The sequence below is a fragment of the Mustela erminea genome, chromosome 18 (assembly GCF_009829155.1).
Source record: "Mustela erminea isolate mMusErm1 chromosome 18, mMusErm1.Pri, whole genome shotgun sequence".
NCBI classification, from domain to species: domain Eukaryota; kingdom Metazoa; phylum Chordata; class Mammalia; order Carnivora; family Mustelidae; genus Mustela; species Mustela erminea.
Window position 1 is genome coordinate 42,084,904 of NC_045631.1, and position 21,558 is coordinate 42,106,461.

At 49.8% G+C, this 21,558-nt stretch overlaps 1 protein-coding gene and 1 long non-coding RNA gene across 2 annotated transcripts; both read right to left on the reverse strand.

Annotated features, from left to right (window-relative positions):
* Positions 1-379: 379 nt before the first annotated feature.
* On the reverse strand, positions 380-13,345 carry CAVIN1 (caveolae associated protein 1). Its single transcript, XM_032321183.1, has 2 exons — positions 12,701-13,345; positions 380-2,857 (listed from the first exon to the last, which is right to left on the reverse strand). The coding sequence occupies exons 1-2, from the start codon at positions 13,169-13,171 to the stop codon at positions 2,156-2,158; spliced, it is 1,173 nt and encodes a 390-aa protein (XP_032177074.1). The 5' UTR covers positions 13,172-13,345; the 3' UTR covers positions 380-2,155.
* On the reverse strand, positions 4,815-12,694 carry LOC116577647. Its single transcript, XR_004280561.1, has 2 exons — positions 6,596-12,694; positions 4,815-6,521 (listed from the first exon to the last, which is right to left on the reverse strand). It is a non-coding gene; the product is annotated as an uncharacterized LOC116577647 (long non-coding RNA).
* Positions 13,346-21,558: the final 8,213 nt, after the last annotated feature.

Here is a 21,558-nt window from a genome sequence, read left to right on the forward strand (position 1 = left end):
CTGATTCCGAAGGGTGGATTTGGAGAAAGCTCAAACTGAGTAGGGTTAACTGTGTTTGGAGGGCTAATGCCCTGATAGCAGGGAATGGATCCACACAAGAGAAGGTTACAGATTCTTGACAGTTAAGACCATGGAGCCAGGCTGCCCAGCTCAGAATCCCAGCTCTGCCACTTACTGAGTACGTGACTTTAGACAAGTCACTCTGTGTTTCTTCATCTCTAAAATGGGGATGATAATAATACCCCACTCCCATACCCACTCCAGGCACATAGGACAGGTTTAAACCAACAGTCCTCTTCCTCTTCCCCACCCTGGTTCTCTCCTGCCCTCTACCACTCAGCCTATGTAACTGCCTTTAGACAATATAATCCAGCACAGATCCTTTTAGAAAAGCGGGTTTATTGGTCGGGCTGCTTACCAGGACACAGCAACATGAGAGGCTCCCAGGAGCCCACAGGAAACTGTATCTGCCCACAACTCAGGCCCCTTCAGCCCATCAGCACCAAGGGACCCTGTCCCACAATCCCCATCCTCCCTCAGCTGAAGCGTCTCCAACCGTTCAGAAGAGAGAAGGGAACCAAGAAGGGGGGGAGGGGTAGGGGTTGGGAGCGGAAAGCAAAGCTTTGTATTATAAAAAAAAAAGTTTGTGTCCCCAGGCTCCCTCCCTCCACCCCTTAAAACTATTAGCTGCAACTCTAAAAAGCAAAGCAGGGAAGATAAGACAGAGGAGATGGGGGAGGAGGAAGCCCTCAATCCTCCTTTTTGGGCTGTGCTTGAAGGGGAAGGGAGTTGTCTTTGCTTCTGACAAGCGGCCTTTACTGGAGAGGAATAGGGGGGTACTGAAGTGTCCTGAGGAGAACCTTTCAGTGCACAACAGGACTGGAAGTAGCATACCCATCATCCCCAATGATTCAGGAGAACCCACAAAGGCAAGGAGGTCTTGGCAAGTTTCGCAGTTTTATGATACTAGCTCTAGGGAAGGACCTTGAGAAGAAACTATCAGGAGTGAGCCACGGCCGGGTTGCTCCATACACTCTCTCCATGTCCCCTCCAGCTCTCAGCTTGGTGGCCTGGCCATGAGCACGTTGCTGTCCTTCCAGTCGGCCTCCCTTCTACCTCCCAGCTCTCTGCAGTCTGGTGCTGCCCCCTTCTGGAACCCTCATATTCTGGATTTGAGAAATGGGCTGCCACAAGGGGCACCATTCAGATCTCAGTCAAGGGACAGGGGTGAGTGAGGCGTACCTCTCTCTCCTCTTTGGATCATCTCTTTCCATCCTCCTTATTCTGAAAATTGTCCCGCTGTCCTCTGAGAACCCCACTACCACGGGATTCTTGTCCTGTGTTTCTCATGCTGCTAATGAGGAGAATTCTCCTCTCTTCACCCATTTCCACTTTCTACTGTTTCCCATTCTCTTCCCAAAGCCAGAGCCATGTGCTGCTGTTGCAGATACAGAAACATGGTAAATGTTCCCTACATCATCTCCTCCTTCCCCAGGGCTCTGCTTGGCTACAGACTTCCTTGTTAGAACCCTATACAGATACAACAGTGCCAGCCTCTCATTCCAGGGTCACGCTCACTCTGCCCTCTTCCCCCAACTGCCCGAGGTTCTCCTGAAAGCTGCTTTTAGTCCTTCCAGTATGGGGCCTCCCGTGTGGGCAAGGGTCCTCTTCAGGATTCACTCTTTCTTTTTATGGTAGTTTTAGCTTTCAAGCCTCCATGGATCAGGATGAGAAACAAGAGCTCAGTGAGCAGGAATGACAGCAGCTGGGTACAAGTGTGAGGTGGAGGTTGGGGGGAAGGCAGCCTACCCCAAAGTGGGGTGGGGCAGCCACGGAAACGACAGCCATTTCCTTTAAGATCCCTGACTTGGACAACCACGACACACATCACTCCCCTCTCCACTCCCACCCAGACTGTGCCCAAACTGGGGCGATCTATGGTGGAGGCTGCCTCCCCCTCCCATCTTAACAGCCGTTAAGACTTGGAGAAGTGCTCCTTGAGGGGCGGTGTTGTCAATTTAGAAACATCTCAGCCGGCGTGGGGCCGAGAGACAATGCGAAAGAGAAGGGTCCAGAGGGAAAGGCATGGGGAGGGGGCGGGGAATGGCGGGGCAGGGTGGCGCGGCCTCCCGGGCAGAGCCCCGCGTGCGTCCGCTCAGTCGCTGTCGCTCTTGTCCACCAGCACGGCATCCGACTCCTCGGTGATCTCCAGCAGCGTGTGCACGTCGGGGCTGCTCCCGCGCAGCAGGTCTGCCGCCTCGCCGCGCTCCGCGACGCCCTCGTCATCGTCGGCGCCCACCTCCACCATCTCGGTGGCCTTTAGCACCTCCACCTCGCCCTCGCGGATCTTCTTGACGTGGAAGGTGAAGGGCGGCACCTTGTAGACCGCCGTCTTGGAGCGCGCGTACACCACGTGGTCAGGCGTGAAGGACTTGCGCAGCTTATCTCGCGAGGTCTTGAGCTTCTCGCGCCGCTCGGCGGGGACGAGGCGCGTACCCAGCTTGTTCATGCGCTTCTCGAGCGTGTGCCGCGTCTTCTCCAGGTTCTCCTTGGTCTTGAGGCGGGTCTTCTCCAGGTTCTCACGGGTGCGCACCTTGGTCTTCTCCATCTTCTCCTTGGAGAAGGCCTTCTTGAAGTCGTCCACGCGCCGCAGGCCGCTGCGCTTGATGCGCTCGGCGCGCGACTCCTCGATGACCTCCTCCACCTCCACCGCCTCGTCGGACGACAGCTCGAGCGCGGCCGCGTCCTCCTCCGGCCGCTCGCCCTCGCCCAGCTCGTCGCCCTCCTTCTCGGGCAGCGCCTCCGCCTCTTTCAGCGACTTGCCGATGCTCACTTTGGCCGGCAGTTTCACCTCGTCCTGAAGGGAGAGCAGAGCGAAGAGGTGAGGGGGCAAAGCAGAGGGCTGGGCGGGGACCTGGGGGACCCTGGACGAACCCGCCGCAGGAGGGTGGGTGGTGATTCGGGGGAGTGCGTGGTAGCTGTGACATCCGCCCGACTCCTTCGCCGGTGTGCCAGTGTCCAGTGAGCTGGACATTGCGTGGGCGCCCGGTAAATTATGTGCTAAATGAACGGTAACTATACAGACCGGGCGAGGAGCGAACGGAGCTTCCGGCTTGTGCAGTCATTGCACTTGAGCTAAATATCTCTGCAGCCCCCAAACCTGTCCTACATCCTGCGTCCACGCATCTTAGCTAAACTACTCCTAACTCAGGGAACACAGTTTAACTTTGGAAATGGGCAGAGCGCCCCCTGGTGCACACTGCTCTAGCTAGACCAAAAAATGCGAAGGGGTTTGAGAAGTCGTTGAGGGGGTGGGGGGAGGGAGTGAGCTCACAGCCAGTCAGGCGACCGCCAGGTACGGTAACTTGAAGGCAAGATAAAGGGAGTGTTTCCCAGACTTCAAATAAGTTCAGAACCAGTCTCAGGTAAGGAGAGCTGTGCTGAGCCCATGCGCCCCATCCTTGATCTCCTTATACTGATTTGTTCCAGCAGCGGTCATTACCCCCACGTAGAAATTGAGAGAGGAAAGAGGAAGAAGCTGGCTGGCAGCCAAGAGCATGTTTTCTCCCCAACATGGACAATTATTCTGGTTCTGACTTCCCAGCCTTGGAGTGGAAGGGAGGGATTACTTTTTCCGTTGTGATTTTTTTCTCCCCAGACCAGAGCTTAAGGGGCCAGGAATGGGGTAGTGGTCCCAGAGTCCCTGAGATCTAGAGCTCAGAGCCAGTTCTTCCTTTTGCCTCTGGGAGTACCTAGCACCAGCACTGTCTTCCATTCTGGGAAGATTTTCCAAGGTCCTGACTCTGGGCCAACATTCCAGAATCTCAGGATTACCCTCTACAAGAAGGTAAGGGAGGCTGAGCACAGAAAGGGCAAGAGGGCATATTCAAGAACATAAACATAAACCCAGAACTCTTTGGCTCAGACTCTCTTTAGGGACTTCAGATGAAGGAAGGAGACAGTAGGTTTTCAAGGGGTTTTCTTTTTTTTTCTTTTTTAAGATTTATTTATTTATTTATTTGACAGAGAGAGAGAGAGAGAGATCACAAGTAGGCAGAGCAGGCAGAGAGAGCAGGGAGCAGGCTCCCTGCTGAGCAGAGAGCCCGATGCGATGCGGGGCTGGATCCCAGGACCCTGAGATCACGACCTGAGTTGAAGGCAGAAGCTTAACCCACTGGGCCACCCAGGCACTGCTTCAAAGGGATTTCTGAAGACAATTTCCCAGAATTGTAAAAAACAACAACAAAAAAAACCCATCTGAGAAAAATGAGGCAACATGAATTGACCCGTCTCATAAACACACACACACACACACACACACACACACATACACATTTCTACTTGGTATCTCAGCACCACATGCTACAGAAATTCCTCCCCCAGCCCCCAACCTCTTTCCTCTTCCCTCCCATCCACATCCCCCCAAGAGTTTCCTGGTTTACACTGAAAACTAGGAACACCCCCTCCCAACTTCCTTCCCTCCCTGTCAATAGCATTAGCAAGGACAAAGACAGAATGCTGGCTCCACCCTTTCTCCCAAACTGGACACCAGTACTGCTGGGCATCGAGCCACCTCAAGCTGTCATTATTTAACTACACCTCCCAGCAGGCAAGGTGATCTGGGCTCAGGGCATTCTGGGACTTGTAGTCTCCGTCTGCCATAGCTGGCTTAGTACTGTCATTCTGCCATCCCTCTCCCTCTTATCACTCACAGAGGAGTTGAAGGGATTGTTTTCCTTGTCTTGAGTGTAAGAGGATCCCAACCTCTCTTAACATTCCTTATTTCCATTTGTACCCTTTGGGTTTCCTTTTTACAGTCTTTCTGCCTGCTACTCAAGTCCTCTCTCTTACACACCATTTTAGGACTCTCCATGATCTAAGCTCTCTGCTACTTCTTCACCCAGAATTTACCTGCAACCCCAGTATCAAAAAAATTTCAGCTCTGATCTTCTTCAAAGACTCTCTGACTAAAACCCCACACACGCTCCACCAAAGGATAGTAGAGAACCCCTCCTTTCACTAAACTCAGACAATGTGGATGGGCTAGGGAAGGATTAGGGTGATAGGGGGGGAATAGTAAGGAAATAGTCCCAGCTGCTGGAAAACAAATCGACATTGTCCCCCTGCCCCACCCCCAACATCCCTGATGCCTCCCCTTACCACCGCCCCCTCACCCCTGCCCCACCCCATCCCTTAATGGCTGAGCTGACTGGTTTTCCTGGCCTCTGGCTTCCTAAATTAAAAGTGTTTGCCAGCTGAGCTTGAACGGGGCTAAGGACAGAGTCGCGGACCTCTTGTAGCCAATCCCATCTTCCTAATTCTTGTTGAAAGGTCTCAAATACAACATCAGGGAACAATCCCAGTGAAGGGGGTTTATTCCTGGATTTGGAGGTGTCTCTCCCAGTCCAGAAAGTTATATGAAAATATATTAACACCATTCATTGTAGGTTCCCCCCAGAGTGATAGCTTACACCAGAAGAGCTGCTTTGGTGGAAAGTCAGGGGATGGGGGAAGAAATAACTTGACCTAACTCCCTGGACAACGTTCAGTAGACTGGCTCTGCAGAGGGTATACCACTATGATTTTAGCTTTTTTCCTCCATTAATGGATTTTCTCTTTTCTCCCCCTTTCCAAGCCAGGTTTCCCCTATGACTCATAGGCTTGGAGTGCTGTTTTGGGTCCACCCCATCAGCCTGTTGCTACAGCAACCACCAACACAATTCCAAAGCACCTCCCCCTACCCTGGGCACAATGGCCAGGCACCCTTGTCCCACCCCTGCTGCCCTGGCAGAGCTCCTACACCAAAGGAGGGGCCTCAGGGGGTGGCTCTGCTTGTTCTGTTTTCACGCTTTTATTAAAGAAAACCACCACTCCCGACAGGCTTGGTTTCCAGAGTTACCTTTAATGACCAGGTCTGAGCAAAAGCATGCACAGCTTCCCCTCCCCCCAACCAAGCACACACAGTTCTCCAACCCAGGAAGGCACCAGTCCAAGATGGGTTTCAGGAGCCCCAGGGAAACTTCCCGCCCCATCAGCTCCACTGCCCAACTCTGCTTTATAAACTGAAGATCCTCTGGTCTAGGAAGAAGATTTTAATATGATTATAATTTAATCGAGCACCTACTATGTGCCTAGTCCTTGGCCAGGCATTTCACATTTGTCAGGGAGAAGGGACAATGTCATATGACTCTTTAAGTAGGAGCCTTTCTTTCCTTTTTTTTCTTTTCTTTAATCTTTTTTTTTTTTTTTTTTTTTTTAAGTAAGTTCTATATCCAATGTGGGGCTCAACCTCATGACCCTGAGATCAGGAGTCACAGGCTCTACTGACTGAGCCAGCCAGGCACCCCAGGAGACTCTCTGGACTTTACGCTCTGTCCCCAACTACCGCCTGGGACTAGCCAGAGAAGACTCTGGAGAGGGCATTCAGAGACCCAGGATCTGCTCAGAGAGTAAGTTAGAAGAGGGGCAAGACTTGGGGAGAGGTAGAAACGAGGGAAAGTCATAAAATCTCAGGATTGTTACTTTAGATTGCTGAGACAAGGGGTGAGAGACACCAAAGGCAGAGGGTCCTTTCTGCTAGAGCAGGATTCTCAACGGGATTCATGTTGCCCCCAAGAGGGTGGAAATTAATTCTTGAGGGGAGAGGTGAATTTAGATATCCCAGTAGTTTGTAGTGCCAAAGAGTCCCAATACATATGTAGATAGATAGTATATCTGTAGCATTAAAATTTCGTGGAGGAGGGGACAGTTAGGGAAAATGTTTAAAAGGATTCCTTAGGAGGATGATTTTGGAAAAGGAAAAAAAGTTGGAGGAAACCCTTTTGTGCTATAGGGAAGCCAGAGGATCCAAGCCAGAGCCAGCTAAAATGTCCCCCCTTCCGGCCTCTCCAAGTTGGCAGCTTTTGGGTGCCCCACCCAAGGCAGGATCTGGCAAACATAAGGGATCCCTTTGCAAAACACTTTCTAAAAAAAATTGGAAAAAATAAGTTTAAATGTTTTCCTCAGCTCCAGGGAGGGGGTGGACGGGGCACAGAACAGACCCCAGGCCTGGGCCTCATGAGGGCCCTCTCCAAAGAAGCTTTGAGCCAAACTGGCCTGTCCCTGAGGAGGAGGCAGAAGGGGAACAGGAAGGAGAATCAGATGCCATGGCACAGTTTCATGCAATTTCATGCAGGACAGCACGGGCTGCAGCTCCAATATGGGGTTTGGAGCGTCTACTATTAAGACAGAAACCCAGAGGTGGGGGAGGGCCCCGTCCCTTCGCTTCCCACCCCATTGCACACACCACATTTGCCTGAACTCTGCGTACTGCGAGAGTGTTTTCACCATATCCACCACCAACCCAGGGCTTGAAAGAGGCCTCTCATCCCAATACTGACCACCACTAAGAAGTGAGCTGGTGGTGGACTGAAGTGACGGCCCATGCCCACTGCGCCGTGTCACCCAAGAGACCCTAAGCGCCCCCACCGGCTGTCGGCTTCTCTGGGGTGGGCAGAGACACAGGCTCTGGGTAATAGGGCAGTGTCCTAGGCGTCTGGTCAAAGGGTGGGAGCTCAGGCACTGTCTCAGGCTTCAGGTCAATGGGCTCAGTCTCAGGCAGAAGGTCAAAAGGCACGATCTTGGGTGTGGCCAGGTCAGAGGGTGCTTTCAGCTTCTTCTCGGGCTAAGATGAGGAAAAGGGGTGTAAATGGGGCTTGAGTTGGGTACGGATGCGGTTGAGAGAAAGAGGCCTTAGTGGGCATGCAGAATTGGAGTTGGTGAGTAGGGGAAGGGAATATGGCATGCATCAGGCTGGAAAGGAACCATATTTTATATGCTTCATCAAGAGGGCCCCGGGGATGAAAGTGTGACAAACCCAGGCCCATGTTTAATAAACAGTTTAAACAGAGCTCCTCTCTTCTTCCCAGAGCTCCTCTCTTCTTCCCTCTAGAATCTTCCCCACTCTCATCCTGAGCCTTCTGCCTTCTGTCCCTACCAAGCCATAGTCATGGGATGATGCTGTTGAGGGCTGGAGTGCGGGAGTAAGAGGCTGCTGCAACGTAGAAGGGGCTCTCTAAGCGGTCAGTTACCGACTCTAGCCGGAGAGGCTCTGAGAAGTGAAAAAGAAAGCAAGTAGGTGAACAACTCTACTGTCTTCAGAGTCCTAGTTCTTATTATTTCCCCAGGGCAGGGTGGGCACTGGGTGCCACCCAGGATAAGGAGAGGTAGAGGCGTGGAAGAGGGACTTCCTGGTTGTTTCCCTTTGGCCATGTCCCCACCTCTGGCCTTCCTTGCCGCTCCTCCCCCTACACATGCCTGGGATAGCAGACACCAAGATACTCAGAGAAATCAGGAACAAAAGCCAAGCTCTTTTTATGACAGCTGGGCTTGCATCCTGGAAGACCTAGCAGCAGCTCCCATTCTCCCTCCTGAGGGGCTGAGCTGCCACTCTTGCCTTGGACCATCATGAGAAGTCAGGGAGAGAGATGGTTAGGGGCACTACCAGACTCCAGTGACAGCAGTGGTGGGTAAAAGCCTGCAGCCACAAAAACACAAAGTAGCAGGTGCCAACCTTCCCTGTGGAGTATAAGGAGAAGGAAGGCCAAGGAGAAAGCCAACATGGTCCTCTCATAGCCAGCTGCAGAGCCTATGCCAGGGGGATAGCTCTATGCTTTACTCTCTGTACCCCTCCCTCCTCCCTCACTGTCATTGGTCCTTTGTCATCGGCCATTGCCTCTGCTTCAGTACTAGGAGACTAAGCAACTAATGGCCACCAACCTTAGCTACTCTTAGTAATGTTGATTGCACCCTCACGTGTACACACACATGCACACGCACACATGTACTCAGACAGCAGCCCAAGTGCCAGGATGGTGCAACTATCTCCCTTAGAGAATGACGGAGCCAGAACAAACCCACTGTTGGAATAACCTCTGCCCTGGTTTCTCCGCAGAGCCCGGGAATGGAGGGAGGAAGTGGGGAGCAGAGAATTTAGCAGAAGAAGGGGTACACCTGGGTTCTAGTCCCAGCTTTGACCCCCCACTGACTTGAGTGACAGTAGGCAAGTAAGTTCCCCTCTTTGGGCCTCCACTTCCCCAGCTATAGAATGAAGGAGCTTAAGCTGATTATCGCTGAAGCATCTTCCAGCTCAAAAAAATCTGTAATGGCAGAATAATGAAACATGCACATGGTATGCTTCAGTGAAATGGAACAAACCACTACTCATCTCTGAGGTTGGTTGCCTAGCAACAATATCCTCTCACTTCTCTATATCAGTAGCTTATTTTGTGCCATTGCATCCCTTTTTGATTTTGACCTTTATAATAGTCAGACTTTAGTTATTTAAAAAAAAAAAAATCAGAGGGAGGAGTATTATTTCCTTTAGTCTTAGGATTACCCCTAATAGTATCCTCCCTGCTTTGGATCCAATGACCAGGAAAATCTCAGCGTTTCAGAGGAAGGATGTGGTAAGCACTCTTTCCATGGCCACTAGGCTCAGGAACTGAGCGGGGCAAGAGCCTCACATTGGAATATTTGGGAACAAAAGTTTGGAGTTCTGGAACAGAGAGCCCTCATTTGCCTTGAGTCCAGTAAAGAGCTATAGGGGTTAGGCTAGGATTTGGGGAGGAAAAGCCAGCAAGCCCTCATTCCAGCCTTGGTGCCCTTGTTTTTAAAGCCTGAACGTCCTTAATCCCTTAAATGCTTCCTGGTCCTTTCATCAAGCACTGGAAGCAGGTCCGAAGGGTCCTTGTGGAGATCATGTCTCATCACAACTGCTCCAGAAAGAGTTTCTTTCCATTTTAGCCCCCTTTTCTGCATTCTAAAAGAACACTAGTAATATCCAAATCGTTATCTGGAAGAACCGAATCTTTAATGATCAGTGCCCCTCCCGTTTGTGCAGTGCCCAGGATCTGCCTGATCTTCCCAGCAGTCAGTTCTCAGTCCACTGACCCTTCGCTACTAGTAGATTTCGTTCTTCTCCTTCACTGGATGTGGCCTAGTTAGGTATCACCCTGATAGGATGGGATGTCAAACTGCTAGTTTTTATTAGGGGATAGGGAAATGCCAGAGGACAGTAATGACTCAGAAGTGGGTTCAAGGTGAGGGCTCTGATATCCTGGGGTGGGAGGTGCTAAATTTCATGGGGGAGCCAGGGAGATCGAATACAAACTTAACCTGTGGAATCATTATGTCTAACAGTTCCTTGAATATGGGGTGAGGCCACACAAGGGATTCTCTTCTTTATCCCCCCCAGGAAAAAGGTATGGGGGGGCAGGTGGCCTGATCCCACAGCTGGGGCCTTCCTGGCCTTTCATTCTCCCTTCCACCCTGCCCCCATTGCTGCATCATCACCTCCCACATCTGCAGCGGGGAATGCAGTATCCACTCCCCTGTTCCCACTCTGGAAAACTCACATTCTCCCAGGAGGCCTTTCTCCAAATCTCTCTCTCTCTCTCTGCCTGGCCACCCAAGCATCCTGCCCCTCAGCCTGACTACCATAAATGCTGCCGCCCCCAATCTTCCCTATTAGGTCTGCCAAGGCGCAGAGCTATTTTTACCTCCTTCTCTTCCCAGGCCTGAAGACCTCAGAAAGGAGCAGCCTCTGCTCTTTCTTTAGCTGCTGAGTACCCCACACCCTCACCCCTTACCTGGACATCTGCTCTGCATCTCAGGGAAGTGCTGCTTCCCTGAGCCCCACCCCTGTTGCTGGAATCTTTTCCTTGCCTCTGAGCTCCTCTCCAGGTTGGAACAGTGTTACTTAGTTGCCCTGTGGTTTAGAGGCACAGGGTCCCCAGCTTGAGCCATTCTTTCTACCTCCAGGCTGTGATTAGACCTCACCCCCCACTCCCACAGACACTGGACAGACAGATCCCTGCCAGCTACTGAGCGGGAGTAACAGAGATGCCACTGGCCTCTGCACAGGAGTTTTGCTTCCTAAGGACCCATCCTTCTCTCAGCATCTCTACCTTTGACATAGGTTTACCTCGAGTCTGAGAACTTTCCCACGTTCTATGGTCTGGGATATTTAGAGTGAAGACAGGAACCTATCCAAGCCCTTCGTGGCAACCCTCTAATACACGAGGCTGTGGAGAAAAGAGCTGGCAGCTGTGGTCCCAGACCCCTGAGTGTTCTTCCCTTGGTGACACCCCCTTCCCTGGGACTAATCATATTTCTTTTAAAATCTCTCTCACATACAGTCTTCCAAGCATTTAGATTAAGTGAAACAGCTCTAGACAAACATTTCTACCAGATAGTGCTATATGGGCTGATGGGGGAACTTCTAGCGCCACTTGGGAGGAGTCTCTGGGCATGAGGAAGGGGACAGTGCCAGTTCTGTATCTGTCCCACACCATCTCCTTGGATGGATACAAGTTCACCCATCTCCCTTTGTCTACTGTCCAAACACTTGTCCTAATCTGCATCTCTCTTAGTTCCTCCTAGAGACACCCAGTTAAGGACCTCACTGAATCCCAGATGGTCACTCAGAATCCAGCTTGGTGCAGTAAGAGAAACCACAGCTCCCTGACAGGTTCTCTCACCTAGAGGGTGTGGGAAATGTAGCCTTCCTTTTCTTTCCATTCCCTTCTATAGGGAGAGGAAGGGGCTGAGGGAGCATAGACTAACGCCTTCACCCCCGATCTCACCTCCTTGGGGTGGGAACGTCAACCAGGCCAGTGGGAAGAAGACCGCAGGAGAGGCTGGGCAAATTCCCACCCGTCCAAAGATCACCAAGCCCTCAGCCTCTTCTAATGTGATTGGGGAGGAGGGAGCGGGGAGGACCAGCAACACTGAGATTTCCAGGTTTATTTGCGGTCAGGATACAAAAATGGCATTTTTATCCGAGCAAAACCGGTAGAAGAGCAAAGGAAGCAACAAGCGGCCTGGGCGGAGCCTGGCGCGTGCCAGCCTCCTCCCGCCTGTCTGCCCGCTGCTCCGCTGTCCCGCAGGCCAGCAGGGTGATTCCTGCGCCTGGATCGTCGGGCCCGACAGGGACTGTCCGCTTTGCCCCACCAACCCCGCTTGCACTTCTTACGTTGCACCCCACCTCCCCTCCCCAATCACCCCCCACAACCCCCGCGCCTTCTTCCATCTAGCAGAGAGGGGTCGGGAGCGCTGCCTGCGTCCCCAAGGGCCTGAAAGTGCCCAGAGGCTCGGGGCAGCTCTCAGCCCGAGGACGCGGGGGCTGCCGAGGCCCATGCGGGTCCGGGGGCGTGTGCTGGCGGTCGCTGCCCTCGCTTGGCGCAGCCCCCGCCAGTGCGTGCCTGAGCCCTGAATCACCCGCTATATCGGGCGGGCAGGGCCGGAGGCCCCAAACCCGGGCCACGCCGCCAGTGTCCGCTTACAGTGGGCCCACCGGCCGCCACGGACCCCTGGCTTTCCCCAAAACCTCCGCCAAGCAGGAAGACTTCGCATAGCAGAGCTGGGAACAGTCTGCGGGGGGGGACGTCCTCAAGCCCTGCCCCCTAACTTTTTTGCTAGTTTGTTGCCAGAGGGACGGGGCTCCGTGAGAAGGCGTGGGGTGCAAAGCGCGCCCCTCTGCGTGCTCCAGGAATCTGGAGCCCACCCCGCCCTGCCCCACCCCACTCCAACGTGCTCCCGGAAGGAGGGTGGGTCCCGTGAGCCACCCACGCCAGGCTGGCGGGAGCGCCGCGCGGCGGGCAGGTCCTCCTACCCCAAGCTCCGGAGACCCCGGGCCAGACGCGCCTACCCCGCAGCTCACCTGGTAGATCATGACTTTAAAGTTGCGGCGCCTCAGCAGCTCAGCCTCGTTGACCTCCAGCTTCTTGATCTGGCCGGCCTGGCGCTCCAGGCTGCCGCGCACGGTCTTCACGTTGACGCTGACCTTGCGCACCTTCTCCAGCAACTTGCTCACGGTGTTGCTGGTGGTGGCGTGTGCCTTGCCCAGCTTGCTCAGCTCGCCCTGGATGCTCTGCACGGCACCCTCCATCTCCGCCTGCCGTTCCTCCAGCTGGGCTTGGGTCAGCTGGATCTGGTCGACGGCGCCGATGATTTTGTCCAGAAGGCTCAGCACCAGCACGCCGTTCACCTGGTCCGACTTGATCAGCTCCTCAGAGCCGGCCCCTGACGGCTCCTCCGCCGCTGGCGCCGCCATTGGGGAGGACCCCGGGTCCCCAACATCGGGGTACCCGGGAAGCGGCTGCTCGATGATATGGAGCTGGGTGTCCTCCATGGCTAGCCGGAGCCGTGCGGGGCCGGCCGGGTGGAGCTGGAGCTGAAGCCCAGAAGAGGAGGAAGAGCAGGAGGGGGGAAAGCGAGAAAGAGCGGAGAGCCGAGGAAACTCGAGCCACGTCCGTGCGCACCGGGACGGTGGCCAGAACTGTAGGGCGGGGAATCGGTGAGCTCCCTGGCTCCCGGGCCAAACCCCAGAGTCTCCTCGCCCATTGGCTGGCCCCACCCCAGAAAGGGAGGGACCGGGGCCGAAGGGGAGACCGATGGTGGGGAAGGGGGGCAACCGAGGGGGACCCAAGAGCCGAGGGCCCCACCCTTCCCAGGATGGTTGGAATAGTTGGAGCGGGAGACTAGGGCCTCGGCTGCCAGCGGAGGCCACGCCGCGGGACTGGGGCGGAGGAATGTGAGCCGTAAGCCGGGGAAGGGAAACAGGTCCAAGAGTGGGGCTCTCCTTTTCCCTCCTGTGTTTTTTTGCTCACGCACAGAAGTATCTAAGCCTTTGAAGTTCTAGAACAGGGAGTCAAGTAGAACACGAGATCTAAAGTTGTATCCAAAATACTGGATTTGCCTGTGCCCAGATTTTGAGAGGGAAAAATATCCATGGCTTCCACAGTGTTTTCCAAGGGAGGGGAGGTCTCTACCTCCCCCACAGCCGAGTTACTCACCACCGTTCTAAAACGCGTGAAGAGTTCTGGGGTGCTGGCTGGCTGAGCCAGTAGAGCATGTGACTCTTGATCTTGGGGTTGTGAGTTCAAGCCCCACCTTAGATGTAGAAATGATTTATAAATAAAATCTTTAAAACAAATGTTTGATGGGTTGTTAGGGGCAGGGAGAACTTAGATTAGGATCACAGTGGTGGTGAAGGGCTGCACAGCTCCTCTAGGTTTTTAGATTTATACTAACAGAGTAGGACTAAGATGGACAATAAAGCAAAAAGCAAAGCCTTTTACCCACCTCCCACCGCTCTTTAAAAATTACCTTTCCCTGTGTTTCCTCCTGCCAGAGGCCTAACTCACACTGACGTCCCAGAGCAGGACCTAGGAATGTATCTATCTTTCTAATGCCAGAGACTGGCCCTTGGCAATGAGAGAAATCATCAAATCCCACCTCCTCACTTGACAAGAACAGGAGGGCCTGGAGGGGACAAGTGACTTGCAGGAAGTACCCACAGGTTAACCTGGGCTTGGTGCTCAAATCAGGCCCCTATATGTCTCTCTTTCTCTCTCTACTTTAGCATTCTACTTTTCACTAGGACAGGGATGGGCAGTCATGGCTGCCCATGCATACTGTTTTCCAGTATGTGAGCCTGAAGATTAACTACAGATATATTTTCACCTGTGTTGGGCATCAAGGACCAGAACCAAAGAGGACCCTTGACTCAGAAGTCTAGAGAAAAAGAGCCTGTTCATGCTCCCCTGTTTTGCTCTCTAGCACAGCACTGGAGTAATGAATTCCCTGGAGTGGCACCAGCCCTCTTTCCCCCAGAAAAGCTGCAGACCTTTTCCCTGCTTAGGAAACCAAGCTTGGGTTTCCCCAGCTGGGTGGATGATGGTTTTGGCAAAAGGTCACTTCTAGTCTGGCATGCATTATCATTAGGAAGAGTGAAAAACTGCTCTGTGGGGTCCCAGGCCCCAACAATCCATTCAGAGAACCAAGCCAGAAAGATGCTGAAGAGTTCAATATCTGGGACTGTGATAGCCCCAATGACTGGCAGATATATATCTGTTAGAATTGACAGATGACCATATTAAATTTTTTTAGAAATTAAGAAAAAATGTACTGGGTCATCTGGATGGCTTAGTCAGTTAAACATCTCCCTTCAGCTCAGGTCATGATCCTGGGGTATGATCCTGGGATCCTGGAATTGAGCCCTGCATTGGGCTTCCTGTCCAGTGGGGAGCCTGCTTCTCTTCTTCCCTCTGCTCCTCCCCCTGCTTGTGTTCTCTCAAGTAAAATAAGTAAAGTCTTTTAATAAAAATTAGAGAAAATGTGCTATAGCAGTTTAAGTTGCTTCCACTGAGGATTGATAAGACTTCTAGAAAAAAAGAAGTGGGATGCCTGGGTGGCTCAGTTGGTTAAGCCACTGCCTTCAGCTCAGGTCATGATCCTGGAGTTCTGGGATCGAGTCCCACATCAGGCTCCCAGCTTCTTGGGGAGTCTGCTTCTCCCTTCTCATGCTCTCTCTCCCTCTTTCAAATAAATAAATAAAATCTTTAAAAAAAAAAAAAAGAAAAAAAAAAGAAGTGACAGTAGAGAACCTTGCTAGCCTTTTATAAGGTCCTTATTTATTTATCTGCACCCTGTATGGAACTAGAACTCATGAACCTGAGATCAAGAGTCCCATGTTCTTTGGACTGAGCCAGCCAGGGCCCTAGGTTGTTACTTTTTAAAATTGGTTAGATTGTTTTCACGGGTGACACACAAGATACAGATTGTGAACAGGACACAGAGAAGTAGAGGGGAAAAAAACTTTTCCTTCTACACCTTCTGCACAACTAATTTCTCCCCCCAGGAGACAAACTATTACTGTTTTCTTGTGAAAGAAACACACACACACACGTGCGCACACATGCACATATATGCTCAGCGCTTTGCCTTTTTTCAGTTAATAATATACCATGAAGATTGTTCTGTGTCACTGAATATAGAGCTGATTTGTTTTCCAATGCATGGATATGCTATACTTATGTAGCCAGTTCTCTATCAATGGAGATTCAGAAATTACGATTTAAACCCCACTGGGGATGGGGGAGATGCTTAAGAGGAGTTTTAGTGGTTGATTTGTTTTTTGTAGTTGCATGCTTGCTCAAAGGAATTAAGTCCATGCCATTTTGGCTTTCACATTTGGAAAATATTTCTGTTCTTCAAAAAGGAATATCAGTATTTGTGGATGAGTCAAGTTATATCCAAAGGACATTCCAGGGAATACATCTCTGACTCATTTGATGCCTCCTTAATAGAGAATTTTGCAGAAGGGCCCTTACCCCTGCATACCTACTTCTAAGAAATTGCAAGGAGTTTCTCTCTTGTTGTTCTTCTTACTGAATGCCAGCAAAATCCAACAGGGGGCGTGCTAAGACTTGTTGCATCAGCTTTATCAATCCTGATAACCAGAAATGGAGCCCAACAAGAGCCTTAACCAGAAGGCTTCACTCCATTTCAGTGAAAATAGTTTCTCTTCATTTGGAATTATATTTAGCATGCCATTGCTTACATTCAAGGTTGATGTTTTGCATTTTCCATCGCTCGCTCTATTTGCTGAAAGGCACAAGGTTCCATTGTGTACTTTCAGCTGCTGAGGCAAGAGTCTGTAAAAGGGATGGAGAGGTGGAAACAAACAACCCTTTGGCCCAGAAAAAAGAACACCGGGATACAACCACGTCAGCAGCTGGGAACTCAACAGAGCTCTGTCATATGCTCAAAAAGGGTGACTACTTAACATGAGCCAGCTGCGGGACTGGGGCCTTCAAGGAGGAATCATAAAGCCCAGTCGCTCCTGGTGAGAAGCTCATAGTGTAGCAAGGAAGACATGTACAAATAGTTTCTTGTACAAAGTGGAAGGTCCTCCAGCAGCTTAGGGAGTACTCCCTCTACTTCCTGGGAGAGGGGGGGAAGGTTTACAGGGGAGAGAGTCTCTAGGTGTAAAGGAGGAGGAAGTGCCCCTCACACACACACCCTCACCCCCATCCCCGCAGCAACAACACGAGGTGTGAAAGTTCAGGGCTGGGGAAGAAGATAACCAGGCACTGTTCATCTCTTACTGTGGTTCTCGTAGGTCCTCTGAGTATATAATTAGGGAGATCCAGCAAGGTGTGAGGCACACAGCATGCAGTGTGTTCCATTCAGTTTCGGATCCGTCCTGGGAGAAATCCTAGGGAGACAGTATGCTTTCTTAGTAATAAACAGTTTGGATAAATGATGTGTCTTTACATTAGAGAAACCATGCCACATGAAAAACCAGTCCCCAGGAGCTGGCTATCAGCTGCTACAGACACCAGCGGTGTTTTTCTCCCCTGATTTATAGGCACTATTTTTGTCCCTCTGACATAAACAAAACAAAACAAAACAAAAATGCCTATAATATTTGCATATTTCTCTTCCTCAAAAATTCCTTCCTTCTCCCTCGAATATTAATATATAAGGTAGCTTTCGTGATGCAGAAAACAGTTGAAATTATTTATTAAGAGCTAATTTATGCACAGCTTAGTGCTAGAAACCTTTCAAAGGCATAACAAATTTGCTGTTGGGAGAGTTTTTCATCTCAGAGAAGCAGTGATGCAGCCAGGCGAACAAAACTTAAAATAAATTAATGGCGGGGCGCCTGGGTGGCTCAGTGGGTTAAAGCCTCTGCCTTCGGCTCAGGTCATGATCCCAGGGTCCTGGGATCCAGCCCCGAAGCGGGCTCTCTGCTCAGCAGAGATCCTGCTTCCTCCTCTCTCTGCCTGCCTCTCTGCCTACTTGTGATCTCTGTCTGTCAAATAAATAATATCTTAAAAAAAAAAAAAAAAAGAAGTTAATGGAAATGCCCTAAAACCTCTCCTCCTCCTCTGCCATCAACATGCACTGGTCTCTTATCCTAAAAATAAGAAACAAAACACACAAACAAACAAAAACTGCAGTCTTAATTGGTTTTACCTTCCTGTCTCCTCAAGGTTAGGTCTGTCCATTTTCTAGCATTCAAATTTCATTGTTTTTTAGAACTGCTGCCACAGATCCCTAACACTCAATTCAGTTCTTAAACTTCTGCCATTTGCCCAAAAAGATGGCTTCCTCTCTACTAAAAGAGCACTTAAAAGTCACTAGTAAACTCCATATTCTACCAATTACCTCTCCTTTTCTAATTTTATTTGAACCCTGCAGCATTTAGCACTGCTGACCAATTTGTCCTTGACACTCTCCCTCTTGGTCTTTGTGAGGTTGTATTTATTTCCTGTCCTATTTGGTAACTTATTTTTTCTTCCTCTCATTTTCTTTTTAAACAACCCACCTTTCTAAACTGTTAAAAAACTAAAAACAAAACAAAACAAAAACCCAGCTTTATGGAGATATAATTCACATCACATACAACTCACCTATTTATTTAAAGTGTACAATTCAGGGGCATCTGGGTGGCTCAGTGGGTTAAGCCTCTGCCTTCCAGTCAGGGCGCGATCTTGGGATCCTGGGATCAAGTCCCGCTTCGGGCTCTCTACTCCCTGCTTCCCCCTCCCTCTCTGCCTACTTGTGATCTCTGTTGAGGAAATCAATAAAATCTTCAAAGAAAAAAAAATAAAGTGTACAATTCAGGGGCGCCTGGGTGGCTCAGTCAGTTTAGCATCTGCTTTGGCTCAGGTTTTGATCTCGGGGTCCTGGGATCAAGCCCCACATTGGGTTCCCTGCTTTGCAGGAAGCCTGCTTCTCCCTCTCCCTCTGCTGCTCCCCCTGCTTGTGCTCTCTCTTTCTCCGTCTCTCCCTGTCAAATAAATAAATAAAATCTTACAAAAATAAAAAATAAAGTGTACAATTTAGGGGTTTTAGTACATTCACATAGTTAGCAACCACAGTGAATTTTAGAACATTTTTATCATCCCCAAAATGAACACCTGTTAAATAAGGTGTTGTATAAGGTATTTGGAGGCAAAGAGGCCGAAGTGAGATTGGGCAGGAAAAAGATGCCCAATCACAGAGCATCCTGGAAGTCATGCTAATAGGTCCAGGCCTTTATCCTAAAGGTTAAAGGCTTAAAGGCACTGTTTAAGGATTTTAACCGAAAGAGCAAGAGGGGAGAAAAAAAACAAACGAGGGAGAGGAGATGATTTACATTGTATTTTATTTTTTTAAAGATTATTCATTTATTTGATAAACAGAGATCACAAGTAGGCAGAGAGGCAAGCAGAGGCGGGGGGGGGGGGGGGCGGCAAACGCCAGGAGCAGGCCCCCTGCTGAGCAGAGAGCCTAATATGGGACTCCATCCCAGGACCCTGAGATCATGACCTGAGCCAAAGTAAGATGCTTAACCAACTGAGCCACCCAGGTGCCCCTGTATTTTTTTTTTTTTTTAAGATTTTATCTATTTGAGGGACGCCTGGGTGGCTCAGTTGGTTAAGCAGCTGCCTTCGGCTCAGGTCATGATCCCAGGGTCCTGGGATCGAGTCCCACATCGGGCTCCTTGCTCGGCAGGGAGCCTGCTTCTCCCTCTGCCTCTGCCTGCCTCTCTGTCTGCCTGTGCTCGCTCGCGCTCTCTCCCTCTGTCTCTGAAAAATAAATAAAATCTTAAAAAAAAAAAAAAAAAAAGATTTTATCTATTTGAGAGAGAGAGAGCATGAGGGGGGAGGCAGAGGGAGAGGCAGGAGCAAGACTCCTTATATTTATTAAATAAAGAACTTATAGAATAATTTCAGCTCATAAATGAAGATAGAATGATAAAATATCACCATTTTGTAACCTCTAGTAAAATAACAATGAAGATAATGATCATTAATACCTGGTAAAACTCTGAGGTGGAAACTAATGGGGAACTCTATAACTGTTATATCACACTAACACCTAAACCTACTCATTAATCTTAACATCGCAAACAGAGAGGATTGACATTATGTGTCTAGGGTGTGATAGGAAGTACACACCAACACCTATGAAGTACTCTTGACAAAAAAACAAGCAAAAAACAATCAAGCTTGAATCTGATCAAGCATCTGGATCTAACTACCAGTTCACAGGAAACCTGAGGGCCAGAGAAATACATTAGCGACATCATATTAATGCAACCAGCAAAATTCAGAGATGGGAAGCTCTACAGGACAAATAAGCCAGTTTCTCCAGCAAGCAAATTGCAGAGGTGGAGGGGAGAGGAAGAGATGATGACGAAGGGGGAAATCACTAAATTAAAAGAAACTTCAAAAGCCTATTTAAAAGAAGCGAAGGGGTGCCTGGGTGGCTCATTTGGTTAAGTGTGTGACTCTTGGTTTTGACCGGGGCGGGATCTCAGGGTTGTGAGATCAAGCCCTGCATCGGGCTCTGTGTTTAGTGGGGAGTCTGCTTGAGATTCTCTTTCTCCCTCTCCCTTTGCCCACACACCCCTGCCTGTACTCTTGTCTCTCTCTCAAGTAAATAAATAATTTTTTTTTTTAAATAGAAGAAAAGAAGAGGGGTGCTTGGCTGGCTTAGTTGGTAGAGTATGTGACTCTTGATCTCAGGGTTGTGAGTTCAAGTCCCACATTGTATAAAGAGCTTACTTAAGGGCAACTGGGTGGCTCAGTCTGCTAAGTGTCTACCTTAGGCTCAGGTCATGATCTCTGGGGTCCTTGGATTGAGTCTGGCATCAGTTTCCTGCTCAGTGGGGAGTATGCTTCTCTGTCTGCCCTTTACCCCATTCTTGCTCTATTTATCCTTCTTTCACACAAAAATAAATACATAAAATCTTTTTTTTAAGAGCTTACTTAAAAAGGCAAAAAAACAAAAAAAAAGAACAGTCAACCAATTACAATGTGTGGACCTTATTTAAATCCTGATTTGAACAAATTGTTAGCAAAAAATGGTTTATGAGACAATCAGGGGAATCTGAATACTGATTAGATCTTTGGCATCAGGGAATTATTATTAACTTCTAAAGTGTGATAGTGGCATTGTGGTTATACTTCAAAAATAATTCTTGGGGATGCCTGGCTGGCTCAGTGAGTGGAGCATACAACTCTGGATTTGGTGGTTTGAGCCCCACAATATAAATCTTTATATTTAAGAGATATATACTGAAGTATTTTTTTTAAATTTGTTTGACAGGCAGAGATCACAAGTAGAGAGGCAGGCAGAGAGAGAGAGGAGGAAGCAGGCTACCTGCCGAGCAGAGAGCCCGATGTGGGGCTCGATCCCAGGACCCTGGGATCATGACCCAAGCCGAAGGCAGAGGCTTTAACCCACTGAGCCACCCAGGCGCCCCATACTGAAGTATTTACAGATGAAATGATACCACATCTAGGTTATGATTCAGAAATAGTCCTGAGGGAAGTGGCTGGGGATCTAGATGGAAGGAGATTGGCCGTACGTTAATCATTGCTCAAGCAAGGTGATAGGTACATAGGGATTCACTGTATTATTCTGTTTTTGTCTACAGTTGAACTTTCCTGTTATAAAAAATACCAAGGTTCTTTGGAGGAGGAAGTGTGTTTATATATGTAAACAGATATGTTAGAATGGTCGACATACGAACCATTGGTGGCAAGAAATGTGCGTAACCATTTTTCCCTTTCATGCACTTTAACCAGTTAAGAACTGGTAGTATTCAAGACAACTTTCTGTTAAACCCATTCTGTTGGACACAAGACGACCTCCCCCTGCACCCCGCCTCCTTTCAATTTTCCAGTTGGAATCAAGACCAGATCTTCAAAACAAGATACTCTCAATAAGCACAGT

Excerpts from the sequence above, each read along its gene's own strand:
- CAVIN1 (XM_032321183.1), bottom strand. The coding sequence starts at position 13,171 with ATGGAGGACACCCAGCTCCATATCATCGAGCAGCCGCTTCCCGGGTAC. Across the intron at positions 2,858-12,700 it reads TTAAAGTCATGATCTACCAG|GACGAGGTGAAACTGCCGGC; the intron begins GTGAGCTGCGGG and ends CTCTCCCTTCAG.